General features: G+C 43.5%; 2 protein-coding genes across 3 annotated transcripts; both read right to left on the minus strand.

The window, feature by feature from the left end:
* Nucleotides 1-356: 356 nt before the first annotated feature.
* On the minus strand, nt 357-7,751 carry ntaq1 (N-terminal glutamine amidase 1). 2 transcript variants are annotated; one of them, XM_083779776.1, is made up of 6 exons: nt 7,617-7,751; nt 6,388-6,487; nt 6,232-6,282; nt 5,334-5,479; nt 2,263-2,387; nt 357-1,192 (listed from the first exon to the last, which is right to left on the minus strand). In XM_083779776.1, the coding sequence occupies exons 1-6, from the start codon at nt 7,679-7,681 to the stop codon at nt 1,089-1,091; spliced, it is 591 nt and encodes a 196-aa protein (XP_083635902.1). In that variant the 5' UTR covers nt 7,682-7,751; the 3' UTR covers nt 357-1,088. The 2 variants fall into 2 exon arrangements, with proteins under 2 accessions (XP_083635902.1, XP_083635903.1); XM_083779777.1 differs by having other exon boundaries at nt 6,388-6,482; nt 7,617-7,749.
* A 960-nt stretch (nt 7,752-8,711) lies between these two features.
* Nucleotides 8,712-26,091, minus strand: lrp12 (low density lipoprotein receptor-related protein 12). The gene is made up of 11 exons (XM_083779706.1): nt 24,908-26,091; nt 23,931-23,987; nt 23,633-23,765; nt 21,752-21,951; nt 21,054-21,409; nt 18,174-18,323; nt 17,620-17,841; nt 16,861-17,127; nt 15,854-16,056; nt 14,965-15,097; nt 8,712-12,959 (listed from the first exon to the last, which is right to left on the minus strand). The coding sequence occupies exons 1-11, from the start codon at nt 24,969-24,971 to the stop codon at nt 11,883-11,885; spliced, it is 2,862 nt and encodes a 953-aa protein (XP_083635832.1). The 5' UTR covers nt 24,972-26,091; the 3' UTR covers nt 8,712-11,882.
* Nucleotides 26,092-27,370: the final 1,279 nt, after the last annotated feature.

Consider the following 27,370-nt stretch of genomic DNA (forward strand, 5'->3'; position numbering starts at 1 on the left):
TAGCCTACGTAATATTTGTGTTTACACAAACACTCCAAAATGGTCATAGGAGGGGCTAGAGCCCCTCGAAAATAGTCAGAGTCTGCTGCTAGTCTCCGGAAGCGCCGGTTTTCAAAGTGGGGTCCTGGGGCCCTGCATAGGTCCTTGAGAGTATTCCAGGGGGTCCCCAGCTACTTAATAGGATCCAAACGGACCCTTAAGGGTGCCATTTGTACCTTTAAACGGGTCCATTTGTACGCTCTCATAGTTACAAGGATTCTGATGAAGGAAAGGATTTTAGAGTGTCTTGTCAGTAGCGCTCTGCTGCTCTCTGGTGGTTCTATAGGAATGCTGCGGCCTTCAGTACAAAATGCACTTACTTTATTTTTCATTAATAGGAACAAAAGGAATATAATGAAGATGATATATCCATAAACATATACATCAGTTCTATATTATATCACTGTAGAAATTAGACACCTATAATAATTAGCATTACTGATTTGCTGGTGTGCTGTGCCCTGATGTTACTGATGTTCAGTTCTGGTGTTTGGTGTTTTTATGTTCGTTTAATGTTTTAATGTTTCAATATATAATGCTACTCCTGACCTGACATCACTTCCTTTACTGATGACCGGACAGTTTCGGTGTCTCTGATGGGCGGGGTTTAATCATTCTGGGGACGATATGATTGGCGGAGGGAAGAGAAGAGGATGAAGGAAATAAATGATTCAATACAAATACAAATGTCGACCTACACATGTGTGAATATTGTATGTTATGTTTTTGTGTGTGTGTGTGTGTGTGTGTGTGTGACTACAAATTCAGATTAGGTGTGCGGATTACAGTTTAGACATGATGTGTACAGATCTTATCTTATCTCAAATTAAGGCCTATTCATAGTCTGGATCTTCGGTGGTGATGTGACCACCGAACTACAACATGACGTCACTGAGGTGACCACCGAACTACAACATGACATCACTGAGCCGCGGTGAAGAGCAAACCACCGCAACCGCTCCAGCCCTTCTCCCTGTACTTCTGATTATGTGGACATAAATAATCATTTCAAGTGTGTGTGTATGTGTGTGTGTGTGTGTGTGTGTGTGTTATGTATGTGTGTAATGTTGTATAAAGTTCGACAGGGTGAATATTTGACCAGATCCTACGCTGGAGTCCATGCTGATGAAGTCATCCAGATTCATTGTGCAGTCTGAGGAACGCGCACACACACACACACACACACACACACACACACACACACACACACACACACACACACACACACACACACACACACACACACACACACACACACACACACACACACACACACACACACACACACACACACACACACACACACACACACACACACACACACACGTACGTTATGGTATTATCACTCTAGTAACTAGTAATGTTCCTTCCTACCTTTCTCTACATACAGCAAGCCAGTTGTAAACATCACAGATTGAGGCTTAAAACAATAGCTTTTATTAAACTAGGCTGTAGAGCATCGAGTCGGTAACGATGGAATCGACTCGCCATCAGACGCCTTTTGTGGCGGTTCTGGACAAACGTGGGTCCGACCGACTCGACACCGGGCACTGCACTCCCTGTGGGGGTGTGGAACGCGTGTGTCAAATTTGAAGTTGGTGGGGCGAACGGTTCTCGACTTACGTGCATTACAGAGGTACACACACACACACACACACACGTACAGAGACTTGGTGCATTTATAAATACATTAGTCTCACGTAGTAACTATTCCACTAGCCTCTGTAGTCGGTACCCAGGCTTTCATTTTCGTCGGTGCAAAAAATGAAAGCCTGGGGAAACGCATTGGCCGCTCTGGTCTAGAAGTGGGAGTCAAGCCTTCCGGGTGGGCGTCGCTCCAAATGATGTGACGTAGCGCTGCACTAGGGGGGGGGGGGGGGGGGCTGACGGACAGATCGGTGAACCAATCAGGGCGTGAGCAAACCCGCCCCCCCTAGACCCTGGCGTTGAGGACCACTATATTTCCACACTCACCCCAGAGAGCCACACACTGCATATACTGTACATACTGTCTGGCAGCAACCTCCTATCTCCGTATTTAAATTGAGTAATGAATGCCTATTTCACACAAATGTAGCAAAAACAGATCTACAACTGCGACGCATTTTGAGCTAATATATCCGTATTCCAATATTAACCTGTGGGCCGCATTAAGTGAAGGTGGAGGCTGCATGTGCCCACACGTGTGTGTGTGTGTGTGTGTGTGTGTGTGTGTGTGTGTACCTGGTGTGCGTATACAGGGGTAGGGAGGGGGGGGCATGCGCCACGCCCCCTCATCGTCCTTCATGTGGGAGCGGTCCGAGGCAAACGTCAACAGGAAGCTGTCAGCGGGGTTGACTCGAAACTTCCTGTTTGAAAAATAAGCAATCAGTGATGCAAAATAGCCTGCATCCTGCAGCTCACTAAATTGAGAAAGGGCGCAATCATGTCACCATCCAGGGGTCCTGGGATGCAATACTACTAGAATAAAGGCGCTAGAGTGCCCTGCAGATGAGGCAGATTTTACTCTGAAAAGCCCCGCCTTCCATTTCCCCCCTAAAACCGGGAGGTATAATGTTCCATTACTACCTCGCGCTGTCAAGTGTGATCTCTCTCTAGAAGCTTTAATATTCCAAACGATTAGGACATAACAACGGTGTTCTGATCAACACTATGGACAGCGCCGTAGATTCAGAGATAATGACAAGATTTGTCGGCACGTAAACACCAAGGACTATCTAAAGAGGACGGGAATGGTGGACTCCATGTTGCTCCCTGGAAGGAAAGAAACATGCGCAGTTGAGACCAGGAAGTTGTACATGCCCAAATTTGGGCATGTATGCATTGCCCAATTTTGGGCAATACATGTCCAGGAATTCTGAACAAGGTGTTGCCTAGCAACGGGAGCTGACAAAAAAATGGATTACAGCGATCCCGTTTGATACATTTTTGTGCCCCCTCCGTGCTTTCTTCACGACCCAGAGTGTGGGTGAGTCCACAACTCACATAGACTCCATATTTGGGCATAACAGTCGACTTGAGATACAATATTTGGACATGGACTACTCGATGGACATGACCTCGGTCACCACGATGAAACAAGCAACTGTATAAGGCAGCATACGCCACTGATCATAGAATCCATTTTTGGGCGTGACCGACATATTGGGTCTCCATATATGGATATGACTGACTAATAGTGACTATACAGACTATATAGGTAGCGACACCATTCACATCACCAGAACTCAAGCACCGTAGACAGCCATATAAAATTCAGTGAGATGTAGGCAGAGGAGAAAACTGTTTTGGTTGCATGCTGACCCAGTTTTAATATTTGAGAGAAATCACATTTATTTTCTCCCACAACTATATTCTGGCATTTTCTTCTGTGTAACCTGTTACACAGACAGACAGACATCTGGCATAACACCTATACTGTGCAATTCACCTGGTGAAACCATCACCAGGGGGGGCGCTCTCTCTCTGGTGTTTTAATTTCAGGTATACCATGCATAGGAAGGCTCTTAGTTTGGTTTGTATTTGTTTGGTTTGTATCATAGCCCTGGCCCTGGTTGTCTTGGACTTGAAGGGCAGTGCCAGTGCAGGTCACAATGAATTGAGAACAGGAGGTTGTGAGCTTGGCTTTGCAGCGTGCAAGACGGCCGGCCTGTACCCAGGATTTGGATCCATACCAGTTCCCATGTTCCTCGATCCAAACTTTAAGAGATTCCCCAACATCAGCGAGTATGGCCTACCTTTTGGAATTAAATCACAAGAGACGATCGTAGACGACATTCTGTCAGCTACAGGAATCTACGGTCTAGGGGAGGAGCTCGACGGGTTAAAAGCAAGAAAAGGGCATATTTTGGTGTACATAAAGTTCGAATGGTTATTAATTTCATTTGTAAGCTGTGATCAATCTGATTAAAATGTGTATAATCCTTTTACATTCTGTCACTTTACCATTTGGGGTGTGTGTGTGTGTCCTTGTGTGACTGCATGCTCTACTACAGCTGTGTGTGTGTGTGTGTGTGTGTGTGTGTGTGTGTGTGTGTGTGTGTGTGTGTGTGTGTGTGTGTGTGTGTGTGTGTGTGTGTGTGTGTGTGTGTGTGTTATCTTTCACTCTCTATCGCTCCCAGAATGTGCAGAATGCCCACTTTCAAGTTTTCACATGTATAAACAACCTTTTGAAAATATCAGATCTACAAGCTCACAATGCGTTGCATTGCGACGCATTGTGAGCTTGTAGGTCGGCTATTTTCAAATGGCAAAAATGTATACCGGTACAAGGCCAGAGTGGTTGTTAATGCATGTTGTGTAATAATAATCTAAATCTACAAACTAACTAAAGTTTTCAAATAAATGTAGACAATATTTCCCTCTGAGATGTAGTGGAGTAGAAGTAAAAGCACTGACATTTGGAAATACTCAATTAAAGTAAAGTACAAATGCCTCAAACTTGTACAGAATTAAATGTACATATAGTTACTTTCCTCCACTGACAAGACATGGAGCTCCATGAGTGTAAAATGTTTTCTAGCTGAAACCTTTCTTTTCATAACACCCCCTTCACCTGTACATTGTTAGAACACATAGTACAGTATGAGCATTATGAGCCAACAGAAGATGTATTATGTAGCAAAGTATGTGCTACTGTACTGTATAGTATGTAGTCGTGTGGAGATAGCGTCCTAATTGGCACGGCGTACAGTGGTGGTGACGAGGCTACTGTAACTGCTGCTGTGCTGACATGCCCACGCTTTGTGTGATCAGCGTCAGTCTGACAATGATATTCTTCTTTCATCCTCGCAAAACATTATACTGTATATATACAGTATATACATCATACTGTCTGCCATAATGGTATCCTGGCCCTTTCCTTATAAATACGGTACCTGTGGTAGGAGGGTTTGAGCTCTAGTTTATATCCTATGTGATAAATACGGTACCTGTGGTAGGAGGGTTTGAGGTTTATATCCTATGTGATAAATACGGTACCTGTGATAGGAGGGTTTGAGGTCTAGTTTATATCCTATATGATAAATACGGTACCTGTGGTAGGAGGGTTTGAGGTTTATATCCTATGTGATAAATACGGTACCTGTGGTAGGAGGGTTTGAGGTTTATATCCTATGTGATAAATACGGTACCTGTGGTAGGAGGGTTTGAGGTCTAGTTTATATCCTATGTGATAAATACGGTACCTGTGATAGGAGGGTTTGAGGTCTAGTTTATATCCTATATGATAAATACGGTACCTGTGATAGGAGGGTTTGAGGTCTAGTTTATATCCTATATGATAAATACGGTACCTGTGATAGGAGGGTTTGAGGTCTCGTTCGGAGCGGAAGGCCAGTTTAGCGTACTGCGCCAGCGGACAGGGGAATGGCAGCTCCGTGTCCAGGTCATAGACCCAACTCTGACCCCTGCTGGCATGGAGGAGAATCACATGGTAGTCCTGCAAACCGTGGGTGGAAAAACAAAACAAGGTGGCTCGCAGCAACTCACTTTAAAAGTCTTTATTCAGTAACGGCAGCGGCAAATACATTAACATTTCCACCTGATTTTGTTGACTAATACTATGACAAAAATGTTTGTCGACTACCTTTTTTCACTGACAAAAACTAAATGGAAATTAAATGAAAACTAAGCTATGATGACTAAAGACTTAAATATATATATTGACAATTTCATCAACAAATAAAAACCAGATGAATAAAATAGCCGATCTAAGGGCCGATTCATACTCCTATTTTACCGCTGTTTCGGCGCTGTAGTGCCGAAATGATTTCGGCTCGTCAGAAATTTTCAGTAGCACCGAAGAGCCGACTTTAGGACGGTACCCGCCCCCCCGAACCTCAAATGACGTCAAATTGTAGGCTCTTCAGCGCCGAAACGACTTTTATTCGGCTCTAAAATAGGAGTATGAATCGGCCCTAAGCCAATAATGATGCTGCTCTGGGTCTAATCAACCCAATTGATGATATTTCTAATGTGATTAATCCGTTCTCAAATCATTTATATTAACGGCTATGCTCATTTCAGCACGGCTGGATAGCTTAATTCAACCAACTTCCAGGTCATAAGAACTACCAGTAGTAGTAGTGTGTGTTGTGTGTTGTGTCATTGTGTGTGTGTGTGTGTGTGAGTTGTGTGTGTGTGTGTGTGTGTGTGTGTGTGTGTGTGTGTGAGTGAGAGAGAGAGACCAACCCAGACTACAGGCTGATCCCCATGTCCTGACTTCTGTTTCCACAGAGGGATCTGTTGAAAGACAAACACGCGCGCACGCACACATTATTATTTTATTCTAGTATACATTATTTCAGGGCTAGGTCTATGTGTCTCTGATAATATTATGAAACCCACCATTCTGTTGTCGTTGGAGATGAAAACTGCGTGAACTTCCCCCAACGTGTCTGGTTTCTCTGCCTTGATGAACTCGCACAACTTCCACACGTTTTCTTCACTGCGCGACAATTATACAGAATGTGTAAATGTAAATGTTGCATTTATACATAGCACCTTTATCCAAGGCGCTTTATTCACACACACAGATAGTGGAGGAAACCATGCGAGGCACCAACCAGCACATCAGGAGCAATTAGGGGTTCAGAGTCTTGCTTAAGGACACTTCGACACCAACTCTGGGGGAGCCCACAGGGATCGAACTGTCCGGCTGTTCTACCGGCCACTCTACCCCTGAGCCAATGCCGCAGAATCTCCCATTTAAAGTTTCCAAATGCATACATAACATAATCTTTTGAAAATAGCAGATCTACAACCAGCACTGCATCGTGATTCGCGACGCATTGTGATTTGTGAGCTTGTAGATCAGCAATTTAAAATGGCCAAAATATATACAGTATATGGCTGTACTGTATAAAGTAAAAGTAAAATATTTGCCTCTGAGATGTAGTGGATTAGAATAAAAAAAATACTAAAAGTACAACAGAACTAGTACAGTACCTGTAGACTACAGTACCTGAGAAAATGTACTTAGTTACTTTACATCCACTGCTAATTTACTTAGCTCTAGAATTTCTCATATCATATGATTCATATCGCATCACACACAGTACAATAGGCCTACATGTATTCCATAATAGCACTGCAATGGCTGATATTCCATACTCATATTCCATGTATTATATACCTCAGCAGCCATAACACAATAATAGAACACGCATACTATGGCTCTTGTCTAGAATGTCTGAACCAACTTGTGCAAGAAAGAAGCATTTACATAATTATACATCAAAAACTTCCCTCCACGAAAATGCATCTAGTCTAGTGCTGTATCTATGTCATTGTCTGTACAGTGTGGAATTTGTATGGAATAGAATCCGTTCTACACCATTTATTTGACTTTGCAGGTGATTTACACACAGTAAACTCCTAGTCCTCAGTGCTACATTTGCTAATACAACAAGACTAGCCATGATTCATGATCATCATGGCAGTCATGTTCCAGGGCTACAACAAGACTATACAAGACTAAAATGTACACAGTAAACTCCTAGTCCTCAGTGCTACATTTGCAAATACAACAAGACTATACAAGACTAAAACGTCAAATATGATTATATTTAGGGTACCAGTAACAACTCGTGTAAACGCATTCCTCCCTCGACGGCGTGATGTTTGTGTAGTCTTCATTCATTATGACTTTTTAAACTAAATACAACAACAGAAAGCAGTGGAGCTACAACATAAACACAACTAAACAACCGTTCCGCTTGCTTGGTGTTACAGTAAACGTGCTCCGGCGGATGCCAACACGCTGCATAAGGTACTTTTTGTGCCTTGTAGAGAAGTTCCAGGCACCATTCTGTTTGTGTGTGTGTAGCATAGAGTATATACTCTAAGTTGTGTAGTACTACTGAAAAATATATGCATATTTTAAATATACTTTAAATTAAATATCTTGACATTTGATAGTCAATGTTTTCACCAATAATATTCATAATGTTTAGAAATGTCTCTGAGCTGGGTTGGTCTCTCTCTATCTCTCAGAAACCCGGAAATGGCTTTCTGGCCGACACAGCATTTGGCATCTTTGTATAATCGCCCACAGCCCTACACAGTTCTCAAGAGGCCCGGAAATTAAGGCCCTACCTGGGCCCTCATCAAACCCTGTACACTCAAGACACTGCCCCCGCTGCCACCCTTAGATCTCCATATATGGAGCTGACCTGTTCCGACATTCCATAATGTTGATCTGACCTAATCAAACCCTGTACACTCAAGACACTGCCCCCCTTAGATCTCCATATATGGAGCTGACCTGTTCCGACATTCCATAATGTTGATCTGACCTAATCAAACCCTGTACACTCAAGACACTGCCCCCCTTAGATCTCCATATATGGAGCTGACCTGTTCCGACATTCCATATGCTGATCTGACCTCATCAAACCCTGTACACTCAAGACACTGCCCCTGCTGCCACCCTTCGATCTCCATATATGGAGCTGACCTGTTCTGACATTCCATGTTGATCTGACCTCCTGTACACTCAAGACATGCTCCATTATGGCCAGTAGAGAATTCATTCCATGTTGATCTGTCTGAGCCCCCATGCCAAAGCGCCAGTGCTCGCCCAGACCATCCGTCTGGGACGCGACTTCTGGCCCTCAGGGCGTCTTACTGGTAAATATCAGACCATTTAAAAGCAAACTGAATGTTTTCAGCTCAGTTCAAAGTTTATTATCACAGACAACAGAATTTTCAACATTTATGCCACATTTACTTTACAGTTTTTCGTTCTTTTTTTTCTTTTCTTTTTTAAGAAGTTAACGGAAGAAACAGAAACATTCTTTGTTTCAACATCTTTCCCCCATAAATAAAAAGTATATATATCTTTTTTTTTCATTCTGTTCATAACATTGCGGTGACGTCATTGCATCATCCTTACTTTATAACAGGCAGCGTTAGTTTAACGCCTTTATCATCACTTAACAAAAAAATAATAACAATAATAATATAGAGCACAAGACAACTGGGACATGCATCTCAGGTACCAGCTACTGAAATTAATATCAATAATAATAGTAATAAATATACACACTCACACCAGGCTCATCAGAGTACCAAAAGATTTAACAAACCAAATAAATAGAACGTCGGGATTACTAGACCACTGGACCGCTTGACCAGTGAGAAACTAGTAGTAGACCAGTGGTCTACTGGTCTGGACTATTGACTAGGTAGTCCAGTGAACAAGTACCATTAACCCATTAAAGCCGGGTGTCATTTTAGATTTAAGCTATATATATATATATATATATATATATAGCAAATTAGCAACATACGTTTTTCAGAAAACGCTAAGGATTTAGAACAGTAGTTCTTAAAAAAAAAACGAAAAAAAAAACTGATATACAAGTTCACAGTGCATCACTTCGTGCAGTGCTGAGAGCTTGTACATCTGCTATTTTTTTACATTTTGGAAAAATCTTGGAAAATAAATCTGGGGTTGTAATAAAAAAAGAAAATAAAAAAGAAGAATGCAGAGGAATAATTTCAGAATAAAACATAAATATAAAAATAAACCGTAAGAAATGGTGAAAATAGCTAAAAAGGCTATTTTCACCATTAAAACAGGCTTAAGTTCAGTGGTTCATTCAGGATAAGTCATTTTATTTGTAAGTTCCAAGAAGAGAGGAAACACTAAGTAGACCAGCGGACTAGCTCAGTGGTTCTCAACCTGTGGGTCGGGAGCCCCAGGGGGGTCCCCACATGATTATTATTTATTCAAAAGCAATTGACAAACTATATGGTACTATAAAAACTGGATGAAACATTGGTCAAATTGTCAAATACTAAGAGTAAGGGGGGGGGGGGATGGGAAAATAGACGATCTACAACTAAGCTCGTAGAGCTTGTAGATCAGCTGTTTTCACCATATTAAAAATAAATAAATAAAATTTTAAACTAAATGTAATACTTCAACTCAAGTGCTTCGCAGGGTGGGTATGGGTAGGTCCCCAGTTCAAATGTGATTATTCTGGGAGTCCCCACCGGAAAAGGTTGAGAACCACTGGACTAGTAGCTGACCACCACTCGACTAGTTGACCAGGACCAGTATTATTAGGGACGGTTCAGTAAAGAGGCAGTAGGCCTGTCACAATGATTACATCGCCGTCTAATTGCCCTTCGTTAAAACCACACCCCAAAAAGCGTCTATTATTTTGCATGGCAGAGTTGTTGAAACATACACAGCTTAACTTTGGAGAAAGTTACACGACTCAGCCACCCAGGTGATGGCAATAATACTAATTATTACCGTAGTCTTCCAATGCATTACATGTAAACGATCGTAAGTTGATTGAGTTGCATAGCGTTGCACCCTACATTTCTAGTTTATTGAAATAATGTCATGCACATTTTATCCGCAGGCCTGGTTGACTACATTTAGAAGACATTTTGAAGCTCTTGCTACTGAAACGATGGAGAAATCCCGTCATTTACCATGCGTCTCAATGGGTGAGAAGAACAGCTTCCCATGTATCCTTCTCTTGCCAATATTGGACAAGGACAGGGTTGAGGAAGGACTTAGCAAAGGGCTAATTATTGGAGATACTTTTGCATAATCGTCAATCACTTCCATGTTGAAAAATGTCCATACATTTTAAAAAATAGAAGAAATGACGTGTTGTTGATCAACTATTTCCGCTTTGTTTTGTCACGATTATTGTATATTCAAGTTATTTCTGCCCTATGTAATTTGTGATTACAAAGCCTAAACAGAAATACAAATTATTCAGCAAATTAAATGTGTAATCGTGACAGGCCTAGGAACCAATAGACCAGTGGCAGGTCCAGGAAACGGTACCAGTTTTGGGGCGGTAACCCCTTTTGGTGTTTTAAGCATTATGTCATGCTTTAGCTATTGAAAAATAGCAGATCTATAATCTCATAGCACGGCACAGAGTGCCGCACTACGAGCTTGTAGATCTGATTTTTTTTGAAAATGTGTGAAAATGTGGCGTATATCTTTGAATGTATATTCTTTCAGAGCGAATGTGTAACTCAAAGCTTTTGCTGCTGTCGTGGCCCCTGGAACAACATATTTTCAGATGGGGTTTTGGTGGCCAATTTACATTTCTGGGGTTCTTGACATGGAATAGTTACGAGAAGAGAACCACTGACATTCAAAACAAGGTTTTTCAGAAAACTGTCAGGATTTTGAATTCATTTGTAGAATAAAATGGGTTAACAGGTCCAAATGCATTGTTGTGTTGTTCAGTGTTCATTCGTACCAGTCCCCAGGGAGACGTGATGTCTGACTGTATTGTCACCGTGTTACACAGGTGATCGTACCGCGTTGGGGAGGAGTCACTGATGGTACCGCCCCCCCCCCCCCCCCCCCCCCCCCCCCCCCGCCAGCCCAGCAACAAGGGGGAGGGGGGCAAATTAAAAGGACGGACCAGCAGGGAAATAAGTGACCGTGTTTGTGTCGCCGTACCGAAGTTAGTTTTGTCCAGAGTTGCAGAAAACAAGCCAGAAACAGAGCCCAAGTTGAGTTGAACAGAACTCGTCAAGTCAAGTGAACAGAAGCCAGTCTTTCCATTCAACCTGTGGGATTGTTTTTTTTTTTTCTTTAGGTCGTCTGGTTCCCAACTATGTGACCAAATGGATCCTCACGAGTTTACAACTGGAACCGAATGGACCCTTGCAGGTCCTTGAAATGAATAGCTTTTCGTACAGACTACCGAGGGATGGAACCGTATTTGACGTCATAATGGTTCCACTCTCTGGGAGGGGGGGGGGGGGGGGGGGGGGGGGAAACCACAGTGTGTTTCAGTTCGTTAGTTAATAAAAGGTGGGGTTAATTGAGTTTTCTTTTACATCAGTCTTAATTAGCAGAGCAGCAGCAGCTCGTCATCGCTGCTGGCGGCCTCCAGACACTGGTCGGGGATCTGAGCTGTGTGGACCTTCCCACAGCGCTCGCACGGCCCGTCCCTGTTGCTGCCGCGGTGGTGGTGCTGGTGGTGGTGATGATGCCGCTGGGGGGTGTGGCCTAAGGAGGAGGAGGAGGCGGGGCGGGGCAGCAGGGGCCGGCAGATCTCGGCGACGCCCCCCAAAGAGGAGGCGGAGTCGGAGTCGGACGGCGGGATGAGGAGCTCCACGTCGTCCTCGTCGTCTCGGCTGGCTCTCCTCTCCGCCGCCGCCGCCGAGGCGCTGCCGCTGTCCACCAGGTGGTGCAGCGGGCTGCTGGCGTTCTGCTGGACGTGGTTGTGGTTCTGGACGGGCCGCAGCCTGCAGCGAGCCCAGGCCAGGCTGCGGGCCAGCCGGCCCAGCGCCGAGCTCAGCTGACCGCCGCCGCCTGCCACCGCCGCTGTGTTGTGGTGGAGCTGTGAGGAGGCGTGGCCCGCGGTGACATCAGAGGCGGGACCACCACGGGGGGACGCCGCCGCCGGTCCGACCGCGGCGGTCACCGCGGCGGGAGAAGACCCGGCCGGGTCCCTGGTGTTGGCGGTCGACGTCACCGAGACGATGGCGGCTTCCACCGCCACGGCCGGGGGCGTTTTCTGGGGGAGCGGGGGCGCCACCGGTCCCCCCCCTACCGACGACGCTGCGCCCCCACCACCACCTCCTCCTCCTCTCTCCCTCTCTCCGTCCCTCGCCCCTCCTCCTCCTCCTCGGTCGCTCTCCGTGTCCGTGTCGTCAGAGTCCAGCGGCAGCGGGCCGCGCCGGCTCCCGGTGGTGGTGGTGGCGGTGGTGACTCCGGCGCCGCCGCCGTCCTCCGGGTCGCCCGAGGAGACCAGCGCCAGGGAGCCCGAGCGGCGGGAGCGGGACAGGCGGAACAGACGCCTCCAGAGGTTACCGCCGCCGCCACGGCGGCTGGACGAGGAGGAGGAGGACGAGGGGAGGCGGAGGGAGGTGAAGCCCAGCTGGGAGCGAACGGCCAGACGAAGGTTCTCCAACACGGACGCCTGGACGAACAGACGGACACACAACGGTTAGCATTAAGACCTCTGGACGGACAGACGGACACACAATGTTTAGCATTAAGACCTCTGGACGGACAGACGGACACACAACGTTTAGCATTAACCCATTTTGACAGTTTTCTGAAAAAGCTATGTTTCTGTGTCAGTCGTCCTTCGATTGTTCAAAAATAGCAGACCTACAAGCTCGTAGCGCTATGAGCTTGTAGATCTGCTATTTTTCAATAGCTAAAGCATAACATGATGCTAACACCAAAAGGGGTTCCCGCCCAAAATGGGTTAAAACCTGACGCCTGGACGGACACACAACGGTTAGCATTAGAACATCTGGTGCTGCTGCTATGGGAGCAGTAGGCAAAATAGTAGCACTTTCAGGAAATGAAGAAAACCTTATATTTTGAAAACAAAGCAATATTACTGCCTCATCAAAGTTGGTGTTGTGACTTTATAAATTGTCAGTTACTTCCATGAGAGGGGGAGAGGTGGTGCAGTTTTAGCAGACAGTTTGAGGGTCGAATGGTGTTGGGGGTTTTTGTCCCAAGCGCCTTTTACTCCTTTTCATTGGTTCAACACACAGACATAAATGGCGTTCAATAGCACTGATTTATGAAGAAATAAAATCAAAAACCTCAAAAATGGAGTTACGTGGTTTCCTCCCAACAATATATTGTCACTGTGGGAAGAAAACCTCATATATCCATATTTTAACTTTATATGATTTTAAAGGTAAAATTTTAAAAAGAATCACCCAAAAAAGTACTTTTATTACACACCTCAAAGCCTTGAATTCATGGACATTTATTTGTTTTGGTGGCATTCCTGAGCCAATATTTCATGACCGGGGGAGTCTTCAGCAGTCCTGCTGACCAGGCAGCATCAATTTATTGGTTCAGGGATGCGACAGAAACCAATACATCACCATGAATTCCAGGCTTCATGTAAGTAGTTGTGTAACTGATAGAAAATTAGGTCATGTATTGGGTGAATGCTCTACTTCATCATACAAGAGTGTTGCACGAAAGTCATGAAAATAGCCGATGGGAGCTTGTATAGTATATCGGCTATTTTCACAATTACGTAAAGTCTCGCTTTACGTTTGTGTAGACGCCCTGCTGAAGACCAGTTAATGGTCGAAACATGTTGGCTGATGCCTTTTTAATTCAATAAAGGCTTTCCTCTTTTTAACTTTGAGTGCCCAGATCGTCTCTCTTTTTTCTATATGCCTTGATCTCATTTGAGCACCTTTTTAGTACCATTATCACTGAAGGAGCCATTTCTGCCTGTGTGTACCTTTAACCCGTTTGATGGGCGGGTTCACCATGGGAGGTGTGTGTCACACAGGAGTGACTTATGAGAACACAGGTGCAACAAGCCAGGTTGAATGGTTTGGTTAGGTATGGGCACAACAGGCTATGATCACACGGTTTTTACCGTATCATTGTATTTGCATAACTAAAACTGCTGTATTACAAAATGTGTATAATAAATGGGAACCTCACCCTACAGCAGTAAATGCCTGGACAATATATTACATACGCGTCAAAAACAGTTCTTGCATGTGCCCAGCCGAGAGGCCAAGTATATAGTTTAAGCTTGCCTCTATAATCACCTTTTTATAACTCCGGTGAGCACCTGGTTATTCCCTCTTGTTCTCCTACACAACTAAAGCAGCTGTGTATTGTTGTGTAATTATTAGTCACATATTGATATGTGTGTTAGGTGTGTGCATAGACATATAAAGGTAGACGCCTCTTCCGGCTCTGGGCCGTCTGTATCTCAACGGAAGGCAACAAGGAGGCAACGGGATGCATTGGCAAGCTTTCCCGAGATTCCTTGTGATGCATATAGCGGAAGCAAAACGGAAGAACGGAAGGGGCCAATCAGAGACGCGTGCCTTCAAGATTCCACTTGACTTCCTCCTCCCGTTGCAGACACGTCGCACCAATGAGGCATCTGTATTTATTTTGTATCTATGGGTGTGTGTGTTTACCTGGTTTCCAGAACACACGGGGAAGTCTTCTACGGGTGGGATGAGTCCCTGGGCGATCAGCTGACCATAAGAAGGCGGGGCCTCCCGCCGCAGTAACTCCGCCTCCACGCGTGACAGCTGGGTCTCGAATGACCTGAAACGACCAATTATCATCAGTCACAGGGCCAGAAAGCCGCTAAGCAGGGTCCAATCACAGATTTAGATGACCGGTCATTGCAGTAATACTGAGGACATCCATGTTAGGGGTTAGGACGGTTGAGTTAAGGTCTAAAGCTAGTATAAGTTTTGATTTAAGATAGTATTAGTTGGGTTTACGTTTTAAGTAAGTATAGGTCAGAGAGGGTTATACATATCTTACATCTGAGGTTGTTTTTGTATACTATTTAAAATTTAAATAGTTGTGCGAAAGAAAATTTGTCCCAAAGTGACAAAGAAATACTGCTACTTGTTTCAAAAAAGCCTTATACCCTGTATAACATGTATATATTAATGATGCAATGTGAGATAGCTCTGTTTACAATTTTTTTAATATTTTGACACTAAAGGTGGTTGCACACTGGATGTGTTTTTTGGAAAACACGCTGCTAAAAATCCAAAAAACGCATCCAGTGTGCAACCACCTTTACTTTGGCCATGTAAACGTATGTTTTCTCATGCCAACAAAGCTCATTTTAATTGAATTGTATGGGTTTAGGTTAAAGCTAGTATTGTATGGGTTTAGGTTAAAGCTAATATTCTATGGGTTTAGGTTAAAGCTAGCAATAGATATGTTTAGGTTAGAGATTATTGTATGAGTTTAGGTTAAAGCTGGTATGAGATGGGTTTAGGTTAAAACTGGCAATAGATATGTTTAGGTTAGAGATTATTGTATGGGGTTAGGTCATCGTACCTGCGTTCGAACATGCGTAGGGAGTAGAGCTTGCAGGTGCAGCCCAGAGCGATGACCAGTAGTAAGCCACAGATGAGGCTTCCGATCACGGCGGCCGTGATCACTCTGGTGGGGACAATGACGGGACAGTTGTCCTCGTCACTGCCGTCGCCACAGTCGTCCTGGGCGTCACACACCCACGACTCAAACACACAGCGGTTGTTCTGAAGACAAGACAAGAGAAGAGGAATGAGCCCACAGCTCATCCTTTGACTGTACATGCATCTATTGTTACCTTATCTATCAATCAATCAATCAATCAATACCAGCGTACAGTGGACGTTGGGGACTATAGATCACCTTCTAGTTCTCAACCTTTTCAGGCTGTTTTCTGTTTACTACATTTTAAAATACTAGAGCAGTGCCCGTTTGGCACAGGCCTACTTGGAACGATGCCAAGTTGGAAATGCAAGCTTGCCCCACTCAGATATTATGTCTGTGTCCCTTTTATGCCCAAATATGGAGTTCTTTGTCAGTCATGCCCAAATATGGAGTATATGCCGACGTCAGAATCATGTCAGAACAGGCCAGCTCCCTGTGTCCTCTGCCCTGTCCAGAGCCCGGGCAGAGGCCTTTTTGGGGCGGTTCTGGACTACTGTGGGTCCGACCGGGCACTGCTCCCCCGGTCGTAGTGTGGAACACGTGTGTCGAATTTGAAGTCGGTGGGGCGAACTGTTCTCGAGTTTTGTGGATTACACACACACAGACGTACAGACAGACAGAGACTGCATTTATAGATTTTAAAATATTTAAAAAAAAAAACTCCAAGATTTTTCTATAATCTAATCAGTTCCTTAAATAAACACAACAACAAAACGTAGTGAAAATAGCAGATCTAAAAGCTTCGTGCCCCATTGTGACTGTGAGCTTGTAGACGTGCTATTTTCACCAATTTGGGTGCCCTCTTTTGGGTCTTGAGCTTAAAACGTTAAGAGGGAACCACCACCGGGTCTAGTACAAGTGGTCACCTTGCAGTGGAAGTTCCCCGGCTGGCAGAAGAAGCAGTTCTTCTCGTCGGAGCCGTTGGGGCAGCGGTTCTGGTAGTTGCAGCGGTCCGAGCGGGGGTAGCAGGCTCCGTTCCGGGAGCAGGGGAACTCGTCCTCCTGGCAGGACGAGCAGTTGAGCTCGTCGCGGCCGTTGGGGCAGTGCCAGTAGCCGTCGCAGCGCTGCTGCTCCGTGTAGCAGCCCCAGTTCCCCCCGCACGGGACCTCCCACGGCAGGCAGAACCCGTCCACCTGAACCACACACACACGCAGACAATGAGTCATTTTAACCCATTCTGACCTGAGATCAGATTCTAAAAAATGTCTATTACATCCTCACAGTTTCATTTTTAAACTTGGTTTGCATGCTGAAAATAGCAGATCTACAAGCTCACAACGCGTCGCACTGCGACGCGTTGTGAGCTTGTAGATCGGCTATTACGACGGCATCAAGGCCGCCAAAATACATTTCAGGCGACTAAGTCAACTGTAGATTTAGTCGACTAAAACCGCATGACATTTAGTCGACTAAAACTAGACTAACACTAAAACATTCTAGGTGACTAAAACTAAATGAAAACTGTTCAAAAAACAAAACAAAAGACTAATATGAGTAAAACTAAAATCAAATGTTGCTGCCAGAAACAACACTGTCACACACACTTTTTTCTGTGCACAGGCATGGAATCCAAATGACTGAACTCAGTCGTGTCAAACTGAGAACTGTTAATCAACGGGTGGTACCTGGTAGGTGACGTTGAATCCCCGCGCCGCGTTGATCTTGTCGGCGTAGAAGTGGATGGTCAGCTGGCCCGCCGAGGAGACGACGCTGAGCGGCGCCCGCGAGTCGAAGGCGGTCAGGACTCGGAGCAGGCGGCGAGGAGACGCGTCCAGGCCGTCGTACACCTTGACGTAGTCCCCGTAGCCCGTACCGTCCAGCTTGAAGTCTATGAACCGCAGGATCACCTGGTAGAACACACAGGGGTGGGAAGAAAAGTACTTGCATGTTTTACTTAAACTAGACGAACACTAAAACATTCTAGGTGACTAAAATGTGACTAAAACTAATTTAAAACTGTTCAAAAAACAAAACAAAAGAGACACACACACACACACACATTTTTTTTTTTAGATCTGCTATTTTCGGTGCACAGCATGCTTTCACAGAAGACACGCTGGCTTCTACAAGCTCGTAGGGCGCCACTCGTAGATCTGCTAAAGCATAACATAATGCTAACACCAAAAGGGATTCCCGCCCCCAAAATGGGTTATATTCAGAGGTCGGGGTCATTACGTACCTTCCTGTGGTCTCCGGTGTCAATGGTCCAGGTGCAGTTGCTTCCCGGCGGGTAGAAGTCGGGATAGTTGGGCGAGGAGAAGGATCCGTAGAAGTTCTTCAGGCGCTCGCCGCAAGAAGGAACGTCACAGTCGATCTCGTCGCCCAGGTCCTACACGTTGCCAGGACAACACAACATCAATATGTCATCATCACCGACTAAGATCCCAATAATGTATACTGTAAATATTTTAATATGTTAATTAGATTATATCTCTGCTGTCTGGCAGAAACCATCTAACTCCAAAGTGTTCATTTTTCAAGGAAATGAAGAATACCATATATTTTTGAAACAAAGCAATACGGCCTCTTCAATGTTGGCATTGTGACTTTATATATTGTCAGATACGTGCATGAGAGAGGGGGAGATGGGCGGAGTTCGCTGCTTTAGCAGACAGTTTGAGGGTCCAAAGGAGTTAGCCGATTTTTGTCAGAAGAACATTTTAATACTTCCCAATTCAGTTAAATTCAATTCCAATGGCTTTATTGGCATGAGAAAACATAGGTTTACATTGCCAAAGCAAAACGTGGAACAATACAATCAAAACAAAATGATTGATGTTACAATTGGAAATCAGAATGTCCAATAAATCAATTTCTACAAGTTCACTTTTCATTGGTTCAATATTTTTGAGGGGCACTAGCCCCTCCTATATTCAGCTATTAGTGTAGATTTTTGTCTTACACAAACTTTCCCATTGACAATGAATGGAGAATTTACGTCGTGATGATAAGAACGCCCTTCACTTCACACGGGTGTGATTTTTATTTAACCCACACAGACGTAAAAGGTGTTCAATATCATTGATTTATGGGGGGAAAATAAATAAAAATAAAAATGGAGTCAACTGGTTTCTGCCGGACAGCGACGATATTTAATAAATACCCTTTTTCTTTCACACAGAATCAAATGTTGTGTGGTCATGATTCACCAGGAGCCCGGAGTGCTTGGTTCCCTGCTTAAAATAATTTCCATATATATATTCTTTTTAAATCACCAAAGTCTGACGTAATTTACACATCTAGTTCCAGGGCGTTCCCAGGACCCAGCTAAATGATAGTTAGGAATCAAATGGACCCTTATGGGTCTGTAACTCAGAGTGTGTGCAAATGGAACCAAATGTATGAGTCTGTAACTCTGTGTATAAATATAGGACCCAAATGGAACCTAATGGGTCTATAACTCAAGAGTGTACAAATGGTTCCAATTGTACACTCTCAGAGTTAAATTAACATTGTTTTTACAATATACATTGGGATCCCAGATATAGAAATGCCATTAAATGGGGGGTTCGTAGCCTAATGCATGTCAAACTTAAGGGTCCTTGAAATGAAAATGGTTGAGAATCACTGCTAGAGCCATAAACATCTTATGGGGGTCCCTGGCATATATTTACTAGGGCTGACCTCGATTAGTCGAATAGTCGACTAATCGATCGGAACGGGTCTCAGTCGACTGACCACCTTAGTCGACTATGCAAAAAAAAAAAAAAAAAAAAGATATTATTATTATTTTTTGCCCCAAAAAATTGTATATAAAAATACAATATTTACAAATATATACAAAAATATTGTATTATTCCACTAGGTCTGTGGGGGACATAAACACATTTGAACATTCTGACTGTTCAAATCTCCAATGTGCATCTGGAGTGTGTCTGCCTGTGTGGCAATGTGCCACTGCCTGTGACTTGAATCGCACAGTGTGCTGGCCTGATAGACTCCAGAATCTCAATCTCACCTGCTGTGCTCAATCTGGCTAATGACAAGCCTCTCAGTTGTTAAAAAAAAAGATTTGAACAGTCAGAATGTTCAAATGTGTTTATGTCCCCCACAGACCTAGTGGAATAATACAATATGTTTGTATATTTTTGTAAATATTGTATTTTTATATACAATTTTTTGGGGCAAAAAAAAAAGGTTTTGTTTTTTGCTTAGTCGACTATTAGTCGACTAACAGCTAATTTATTCATCTATCAGTCGACTATACAAATCCTTAGTCGGGGACAGCCCTAATATTTACTATTGTCAATTTGGGGGTCCTTGACATGAAACAGTTTGAGAACCACTGTCCTACAAAGACAGATGCACCACGGTGGATTCAAACCCCCCAAGGCTTTGCGGTGGTGGGCAGGCACATCCCCGCTAATAATATCTGCCTCGCTTTAAGGAATGGGAGATCGCTCCTCGCTTAGTCAGCATCTTTGTGAAGGTAAGGTCATAAATTATGACACGATACATGGCTGGATCGCAATTGATTAGCATACATTAACATAAATTACAGCGTCTCTCTGTCTCCCTGTTTGGTTGTATGTCTGGCTGTCTCTGTCTTCCCTCACAGGCTATGCTCCCATCAAATGCAGGCAGACAGGTATACAGTGAGTCTGTCTGTCTGTCTCTCTAGCTCAGTGATTTTCAAAGTGGGGTCCAGGGATCTTCAACATTCAATGGACCCTTCACTAAACCTCACCCCAAAAGCGATTATCCAATGTCAATTGATCGTGTTGGATAGTGATTCTCCCTCTAACATTAACTCATAGTTCTAGTTTATTGAAATAATGGCATGTACATTTGTCCAGTGCATAGCATAATAATAACGGCAGGCCTGGTTCACTAGAATAGATACTGAAATTATTGATTATTTATATGGAGAAATCCCATCATTTAACATGCATCTCAATGGGTGAGATCGAAGACACAGCTTGCCTGGCAGAGTGGATTTGGTGGGGCTTAGCGAAGGGTCAATTGGATATTTGTACACTGTCAGCTATGGGGGGGGTTGAGAACCACTGTCTTACCTATGCTTCTATCACACTTCAGGCTGTCTCTCTGTGTGTCTTACCTGACAGTCTATGCTTCCATCACACTTCAGGCTGGCAGGCAGACAGGTATACAGCCTGGTGTAGCGAGACAGGCAGGGGAACTGGTTGTAGGCGCACGGCTGGAAGGAGAAGGCAGCCGAGGGCTGCGATTGGTCGAAGGCTGCGGCGGCACGCTGCGATTGGTCCAGGTTGGCGTCGTCGGACGGCTGTGATTGGTGGAAGGCGTCGGCGGGAGGCTGCGATAGGTCGCCGCACAGCTCCTCGTCGGAGTTGTCCCCACACTCGTCCTGAGAGTTGCATCGCCACGACAACGGAATGCACTTCCCACTGGAGCAATGGAACTGGTCTGAGAGACAACTGGACTCTCCCAGTTTACCTGAGACAGACAGACAGACAGACAGACAGACGAAAGTTAGCACCCCAATCGCCCAGAACAAAGTTCACCGTCCTTTCTATTAGTAACACCCAGTTTTATCCAAAAGACGAAGGTTATTGATATGAAAACCGATCGCATCGCTCTACAGCCTAGGAGAACCCGTTGTGCAATCCTCGATGTTGCACAACAGTGGGACATCATCGAAAATGTTCGTGTTGAGCCACTCAACGGAAATCTTAAAACATGAATTACTCGCTATCTAAATCATCCCATCCATACAGATTGATATTTCTATATCCGTGGTTTAATCCGGGGACAGTAACTTGGTCTGCAGTGTCTCACCGGTCACGTAGAGCAGTCTGAAGCCCTTGGCGGTCAGACTGCGGTCCGAGTGGAACTGGACCCACACGTCCAGGGAGGAGATGAACGGAGCGGGCAGAGACGAGCCACACACCCTGAAGGCGTCCAGGTTCTTGTAGCTGCCGACTGACAGCCAGTCCGAACCGCAGCGACGGGACGTCTGCAGCTCAAAGTCCTGGAAGCTATAGGAGAGGAGAGGAGAGGAGGGTTGATTTTTTGACAGCACATTTGCATTTGGTTTCAGTGTCTTGCTCAAGGGCACTTTGAAGCTGGAAGTACCCTCACTAAAAACGCCGGGACAACACTCCACACGTCCCAAACTCTTCTCCCTTCTGGCTCCAAAACTGTGGAATGCACTTCCCATTGCAGTCAGAACTGCAGCATCACTCCCAATCTTCCGCCGTATTCTGAAAACCCACCTTTTCAGACTCCATCATACCCCACCCCCTTAGATAGCATTTCTGTAGACTTAGATAGCATTTGATACAGACTTAGCATGTTATGTAGACAGCACTATATATGCATTGTATGTAGTCATAGCACGTCATAGTACATATGTATAGCAAAGTATAGTATATATGTATAGTTTATATGTATAGTTTCATTATATAGATATTCCACTGTTACTTTCTTAGCTTACCCATGTTTCATGATAAATGCTTTTATGTGATGTATTCCCATGCTTTTTTTGTTCTTGCTTAATGTAAATCGCTCTGGATTAAGAGTGTCTGCTAAATGCCTAAATTGTAAATTTGACAGTCACAAAGGGGGGAGGCCCATGCGGCCGCTCTACCTCCTGCCGTTAGGGTTGTCACAATGATTACATAAACGTATAATCACAATTATTTGAGATAATCACGATTATTTACTCATAATTGTTTCCATGTTGAAAGATGTTCATACATAAAAAACAAAAGCAGAAATAGCAGATCCACAAGCGTATAACGCGCGTTGTAAGCTTGTAGATCAGCTATTTCCGCAAATGTTGAGTGGTGGCTAACCACTCCTATAGACAGCAATGTGTCCCTATGTGAAACGTGTCCAAGCACGGAAATTGTGTTTGTTGACCATTAAGTGTCACTGTTGCGCAGCCTAACAAACACACACACACACACACACACACACACCAGGGATGAGAGCTTGTACAGTACAGTACAGTACAGTACAGTACAGTACAGTACAGTACAGTACAGTACAGTACAGTACAGTACAGTACAGTACAGTACAGTACAGTACAGCACCACTCAGTTCAGACTGGTCTGATTTATGAGCGTCGCGCCTGTCACAGACATGCACAGAGCAAGTTCAGTCAGGAAACTCAGTGCAGTTGCTGCCGGGCCGTTCATTGATACTGCTGCGCTGCTGTCTGCTTAAACTGTTGCTGCTCCTCCACCCCAGCTACAACCTGTCATTTTGAACCTGCTGTTTAGGTACGGTGATTCGGAGTCCATGAATGATGCGTATGATCTGAGTACCTAAAAAGCAGATCCAATGCATCGCCACACCATAATATAAATACATTGCTCATTTTATATTTAATGAATATATATTCCATCCATTGAGTTGTCCTGACAACTGAATAAAATGGACAATTCTTGGTTCAGTCATTCGTCATATCTGCCCTGCCCTGTGCACTTATTTTAAATAAGATGCCAAAAAGGCAAAACAGAAATGTAATTCCTATTCATAATGTTCCAATTTCCAATGCCAAAAACACGATTAAATAGTTCATCGCAATTACATGCGACAATTAATCTGCAACTTAAATTTTTTGAATGTGTAATGGTTACAGCCCTAACTGCCGTCCATGCTTGCTTGCTGGTGTGTGTGTGTAATGTATGTCTGTGTGTAGTGCACGTGTACCTGATGGTGATAACATCTCCTAGCGGCGCTCGTATGTTCCAGGAACAGTTGACACTATCAGGATACTTGAAGGGCCATCCTGGACTGGTGATGACGCCACTGTTGGACACCATCTGCAGAGTCTGACCACAGCCTGCACTCACACGCACGCACACGCACGCACACACACACACACACACACACACACGCACACACAGAAACAGGTGTTTTTAGAATCGGCCTCAGGTCTAAATGGGTTAAAAAGAAGAAATTATTTTGAAATAACAATACAAATCATTCTGCGACTCAATAAACTCACCGGTAGTTTGTCCTGACACGTACACATTGTCATTATGTTGAGAGCCGACTGACTGACCTGAGAGAGAGAACACACACACACATACACACGCACAGTTATTACAATCGTTCAAAATGAAAACAAGTCCATAAATAGAACACATTATATATATTTTCCGTGATTTCTTTCCTAAAAATGTATAATTTATGGCCCGCCAGTATATTCATATGAATTTAATATTATTATTCTGAAGTAAACACAAAGCATTACTTTACCCAACACTGATGATAGTGCTGTCAAACAAGGCTTTGAAGCCATCTATGCAATGAAATCTATGAAAAGGTTTAATCTGAAACACAATGTTGTGTACGTGCAACTGCAGTGGGGATCCCTCCCTGCCTCATCTCTCTCTCTCAGCTATGGAGTCCTTGGTCTGGAAAAACCTTGAAGACACCTGCTATAGACCAGTCTTTCTCAAACTACCACCAGACCAGAGGTCCTTGAGGAGTTACAGGTCTGTAAGGTTCATACTCCTATTTTACCGCTGTTTCGGCGCTTTAGTGCCGAAATGATTTCGGCCCGTCAGGAATTTTCAGTAGCACCGAAGAGCCAACTTTAGGATGGTACCCGCCTCCCCGAACCTCAAATGACGTCACATTGTAGGATCTACAGCGTATGAATCGGCCCTTACTCAGAGTGTATAAATGGAACCAAATGGACCCGTTCAGATTTGATAGTGCAGATTGTGTGATAGAAAAGTTCAAATATGATTATTTTGGGAACCCTTGCTAATAGACTAGATAAACACTAGATATAGGCTATAGATAGTGGTTCTCAACCTTTATGGCTATTTTCACTACTTCTTAAACATTTGTTCTAATTTATAGAATTTCTTAGATTTCTTTCATGTCTTCATGACATTACTGGAAAAAAAGATAATTGGATTTTGTTATCAATTCATGAAAAGTTTTGAGATAATATATATATAATAATCTTACCAGTGATGTAGAGCAGCAGGATGAGCAGTGGTCTCCAGGGTGACAGGGTCTCGCTCCAGGCCATAACTAACCAGCTTGACCACCTTTCTACTCATTAACCGACCAATCACCTCGCTTTCCGATGCATCTAATTGAATAATTAACCAACCAATCTCCCCGATAACCAATTCATCTGATTAACAGTTAACCAGCCACTCGCCTATATTCACCTCGATAACCGATTCATCTAATTACCAATTAACCAAATCACTCTCCTATTCACCTCGATAACCAATTAATCTAATAAAATAGTTATAACAAATTAACTGATTCATCCAATATTATGAAAACCTGATCACCTCCAACGATCAGTTATCAATAAACCAGCAAACATGTATGTTATGAACTGTTTAACTGGAATATTCTATTGGTTATTAATAATTATTATTATGTTACTATGGACCTTATGTCTTTAATAAAGTTTGATTGATTATTATAATCATTATTATACTGGTCAAGCAGTATGTAATGGAAGTGGTAAGCAGTATATTATACTGGTTATTATTAATATTATTATACTGGTTAAACAAACATCCAACTCTTCCAGAAAACAAGTGAAGATAAATGTGGAATGATATTCAAGCAGTCATCGTTGTAATCCTGTAGTTTCACAGTAATCTACCGCAGTAGGTGTCCTTATTATAACAGTTAAAATGATTGATTTATTTACCTTCACAACATCCTCACACAAAAGACAAAGGCTAATAACAGGCTAACGGTGGCTAGGGGCTATAGCTTCCCGTTACAAAATAAACAAACGGCTGCGAATAACAACACACCAACCGTCACGCAAACGTGCACACGCGGCGTCATAAACCGTCCATAATGTGACTGTGGTGCACGAATAAAACAACAAACTAATAAAAAAGGAAAATAGCGTTGCTGTTTGTTAGCAGAGCAGCGTTAGCATGCTAACCTTAGCTAGCTTCCTGGGCTATTACAACAACAAAGCTAAGCTACAAAAAAAACCTGGTCACGTGACGCAGTAACGGTACATCATGTTACTGTACTGTGGTTGTTTGTTGAGATGTTGTTTAAATTAAATATGTGATGAAAAACTGCTATTATTTATGAGATGTGTTCTATTTCTAACACACTGTGTGTCGCCATTTGCATCCCATCCCATCTCTGCTTTCTTCTCTCTCCCTCTCTCCCCTCCTAGAGATGAACAGCTGCTCAGTGCTCACTCTCTGTGAATGTGTGTGCGTGTGTGCGCGCGCGTGTGTGTGTACGTGTGTGAGTGAGAGAGACAGAGAGAGAGAGCGAGAGTAGTAGTTACTATAAATTGTCTATTTGTATTATACTACATCTTAATTATTACCTTATCTTTACTTGTATATAGCTGCAGGCTATGTATTTTCTGACAGAAAAAGCATATAATTCTATAGCTCATATATAGGCTATGTTTTTATTTATTTACACAGCTCTGTTTTACATATTTCATTATTCTTTATTCTAATTCAAGGTTGCTACACATTTTTCTTAAACTACCGGTAATTGTTCCCACTCACAGTTTTATAGCAACGTTTTATTTTCATTTTGCCACTCAGTAGACAAAGTAAAGTTATGTAAATGGGGAACGCATAACTTTCAGGTATGACAACACCATATATAATATCTATAATGGTAGTTACGTTTATGATGTACATAACACCATACATGTATACTCTAATAGACATCTCGAATGGTGCAGTGATTGTCATTGCGTCTTGGCTGTGGCCGACCAGGTCGCAGTGAGGTTTCACGTATGTGCTGCTATGATGATGTTGTAGTCCAGATAATCTCACTCGAGACTATGATGTTGTATACAACATCATCATGTTCACAATGTGAGACTATCTGGACTATAGTCCAGCTAGTCTCACTCGAGTCGAGACAGACTGTCGACTTGCGTCAAGCAAATTCAAAGGAAGGAAGTTCTTCCTTATTTGTTTGACGATGGGTTCTCAGATTGGGTTGTACCAGACCATGAGTGAAAGGCAAAAACACCCATTAGGAGACTCCTTACACCTGCCGTGCTTCTGCGTTTTTAATTCCTCCTGCCTGAAAATATCCGTAGAATTTTGGACAACTCAAGCCAGACTTTATGGTAAATGAACATGCTCATAGGTGTTACAATCGCACTTGATACTTATACAGGGCCATAATGATAATATTAATTCAGTGAATACTAACTGAATAATATAGTTCGGAGCACTCGTACACTGAAACGTATCCAGGGCAAAAAAAATAATCAAAGGCTGTAGAGCATGTTGCTTATCAGAATTGAAAATGCTAAAATCTAAGAGGTTTTAACATATATTTTCGTGAACGGAAATGACAAATAGATGACCGCTTCCTTTCTCTGCTTTTGGGACGTGTAGCTCCAGACTCTATATAGCATTCGGAGATTGTGGAATAGTTGTCTGGCTAAACGAGACTAGT

The sequence above is a fragment of the Protomyctophum parallelum genome (assembly GCF_964188405.1).
Source record: "Protomyctophum parallelum genome assembly, chromosome: 1".
In the NCBI taxonomy this organism is placed as follows: domain Eukaryota; kingdom Metazoa; phylum Chordata; class Actinopteri; order Myctophiformes; family Myctophidae; genus Protomyctophum; species Protomyctophum parallelum.

What these genes read in the sequence shown, in the direction of transcription:
- ntaq1 (XM_083779776.1), bottom strand. Translation starts at nt 7,681, where the DNA reads ATGAATGAAGACTACACAAACATCACGCCGTCGAGGGAGGAATGCGTT. An exon ending in CTCAAACCCTCCTATCACAG is followed by an intron (nt 2,388 to 5,333) that starts GTACCGTATTTA and finishes TTTTTCAAACAG; the next exon opens with GAAGTTTCGAGTCAACCCCG. An exon ending in CCCCTGTATACGCACACCAG is followed by an intron (nt 1,193 to 2,262) that starts GTACACACACAC and finishes CGCGTTCCTCAG; the next exon opens with ACTGCACAATGAATCTGGAT.
- lrp12 (XM_083779706.1), bottom strand. Translation starts at nt 24,971, where the DNA reads ATGGCCTGGAGCGAGACCCTGTCACCCTGGAGACCACTGCTCATCCTG. An exon ending in CCTGCTGCTCTACATCACTG is followed by an intron (nt 23,988 to 24,907) that starts GTAAGATTATTA and finishes TCTCTCTCTCAG; the next exon opens with GTCAGTCAGTCGGCTCTCAA. An exon ending in GGAGATGTTATCACCATCAG is followed by an intron (nt 21,952 to 23,632) that starts GTACACGTGCAC and finishes CCTCTCCTATAG; the next exon opens with CTTCCAGGACTTTGAGCTGC.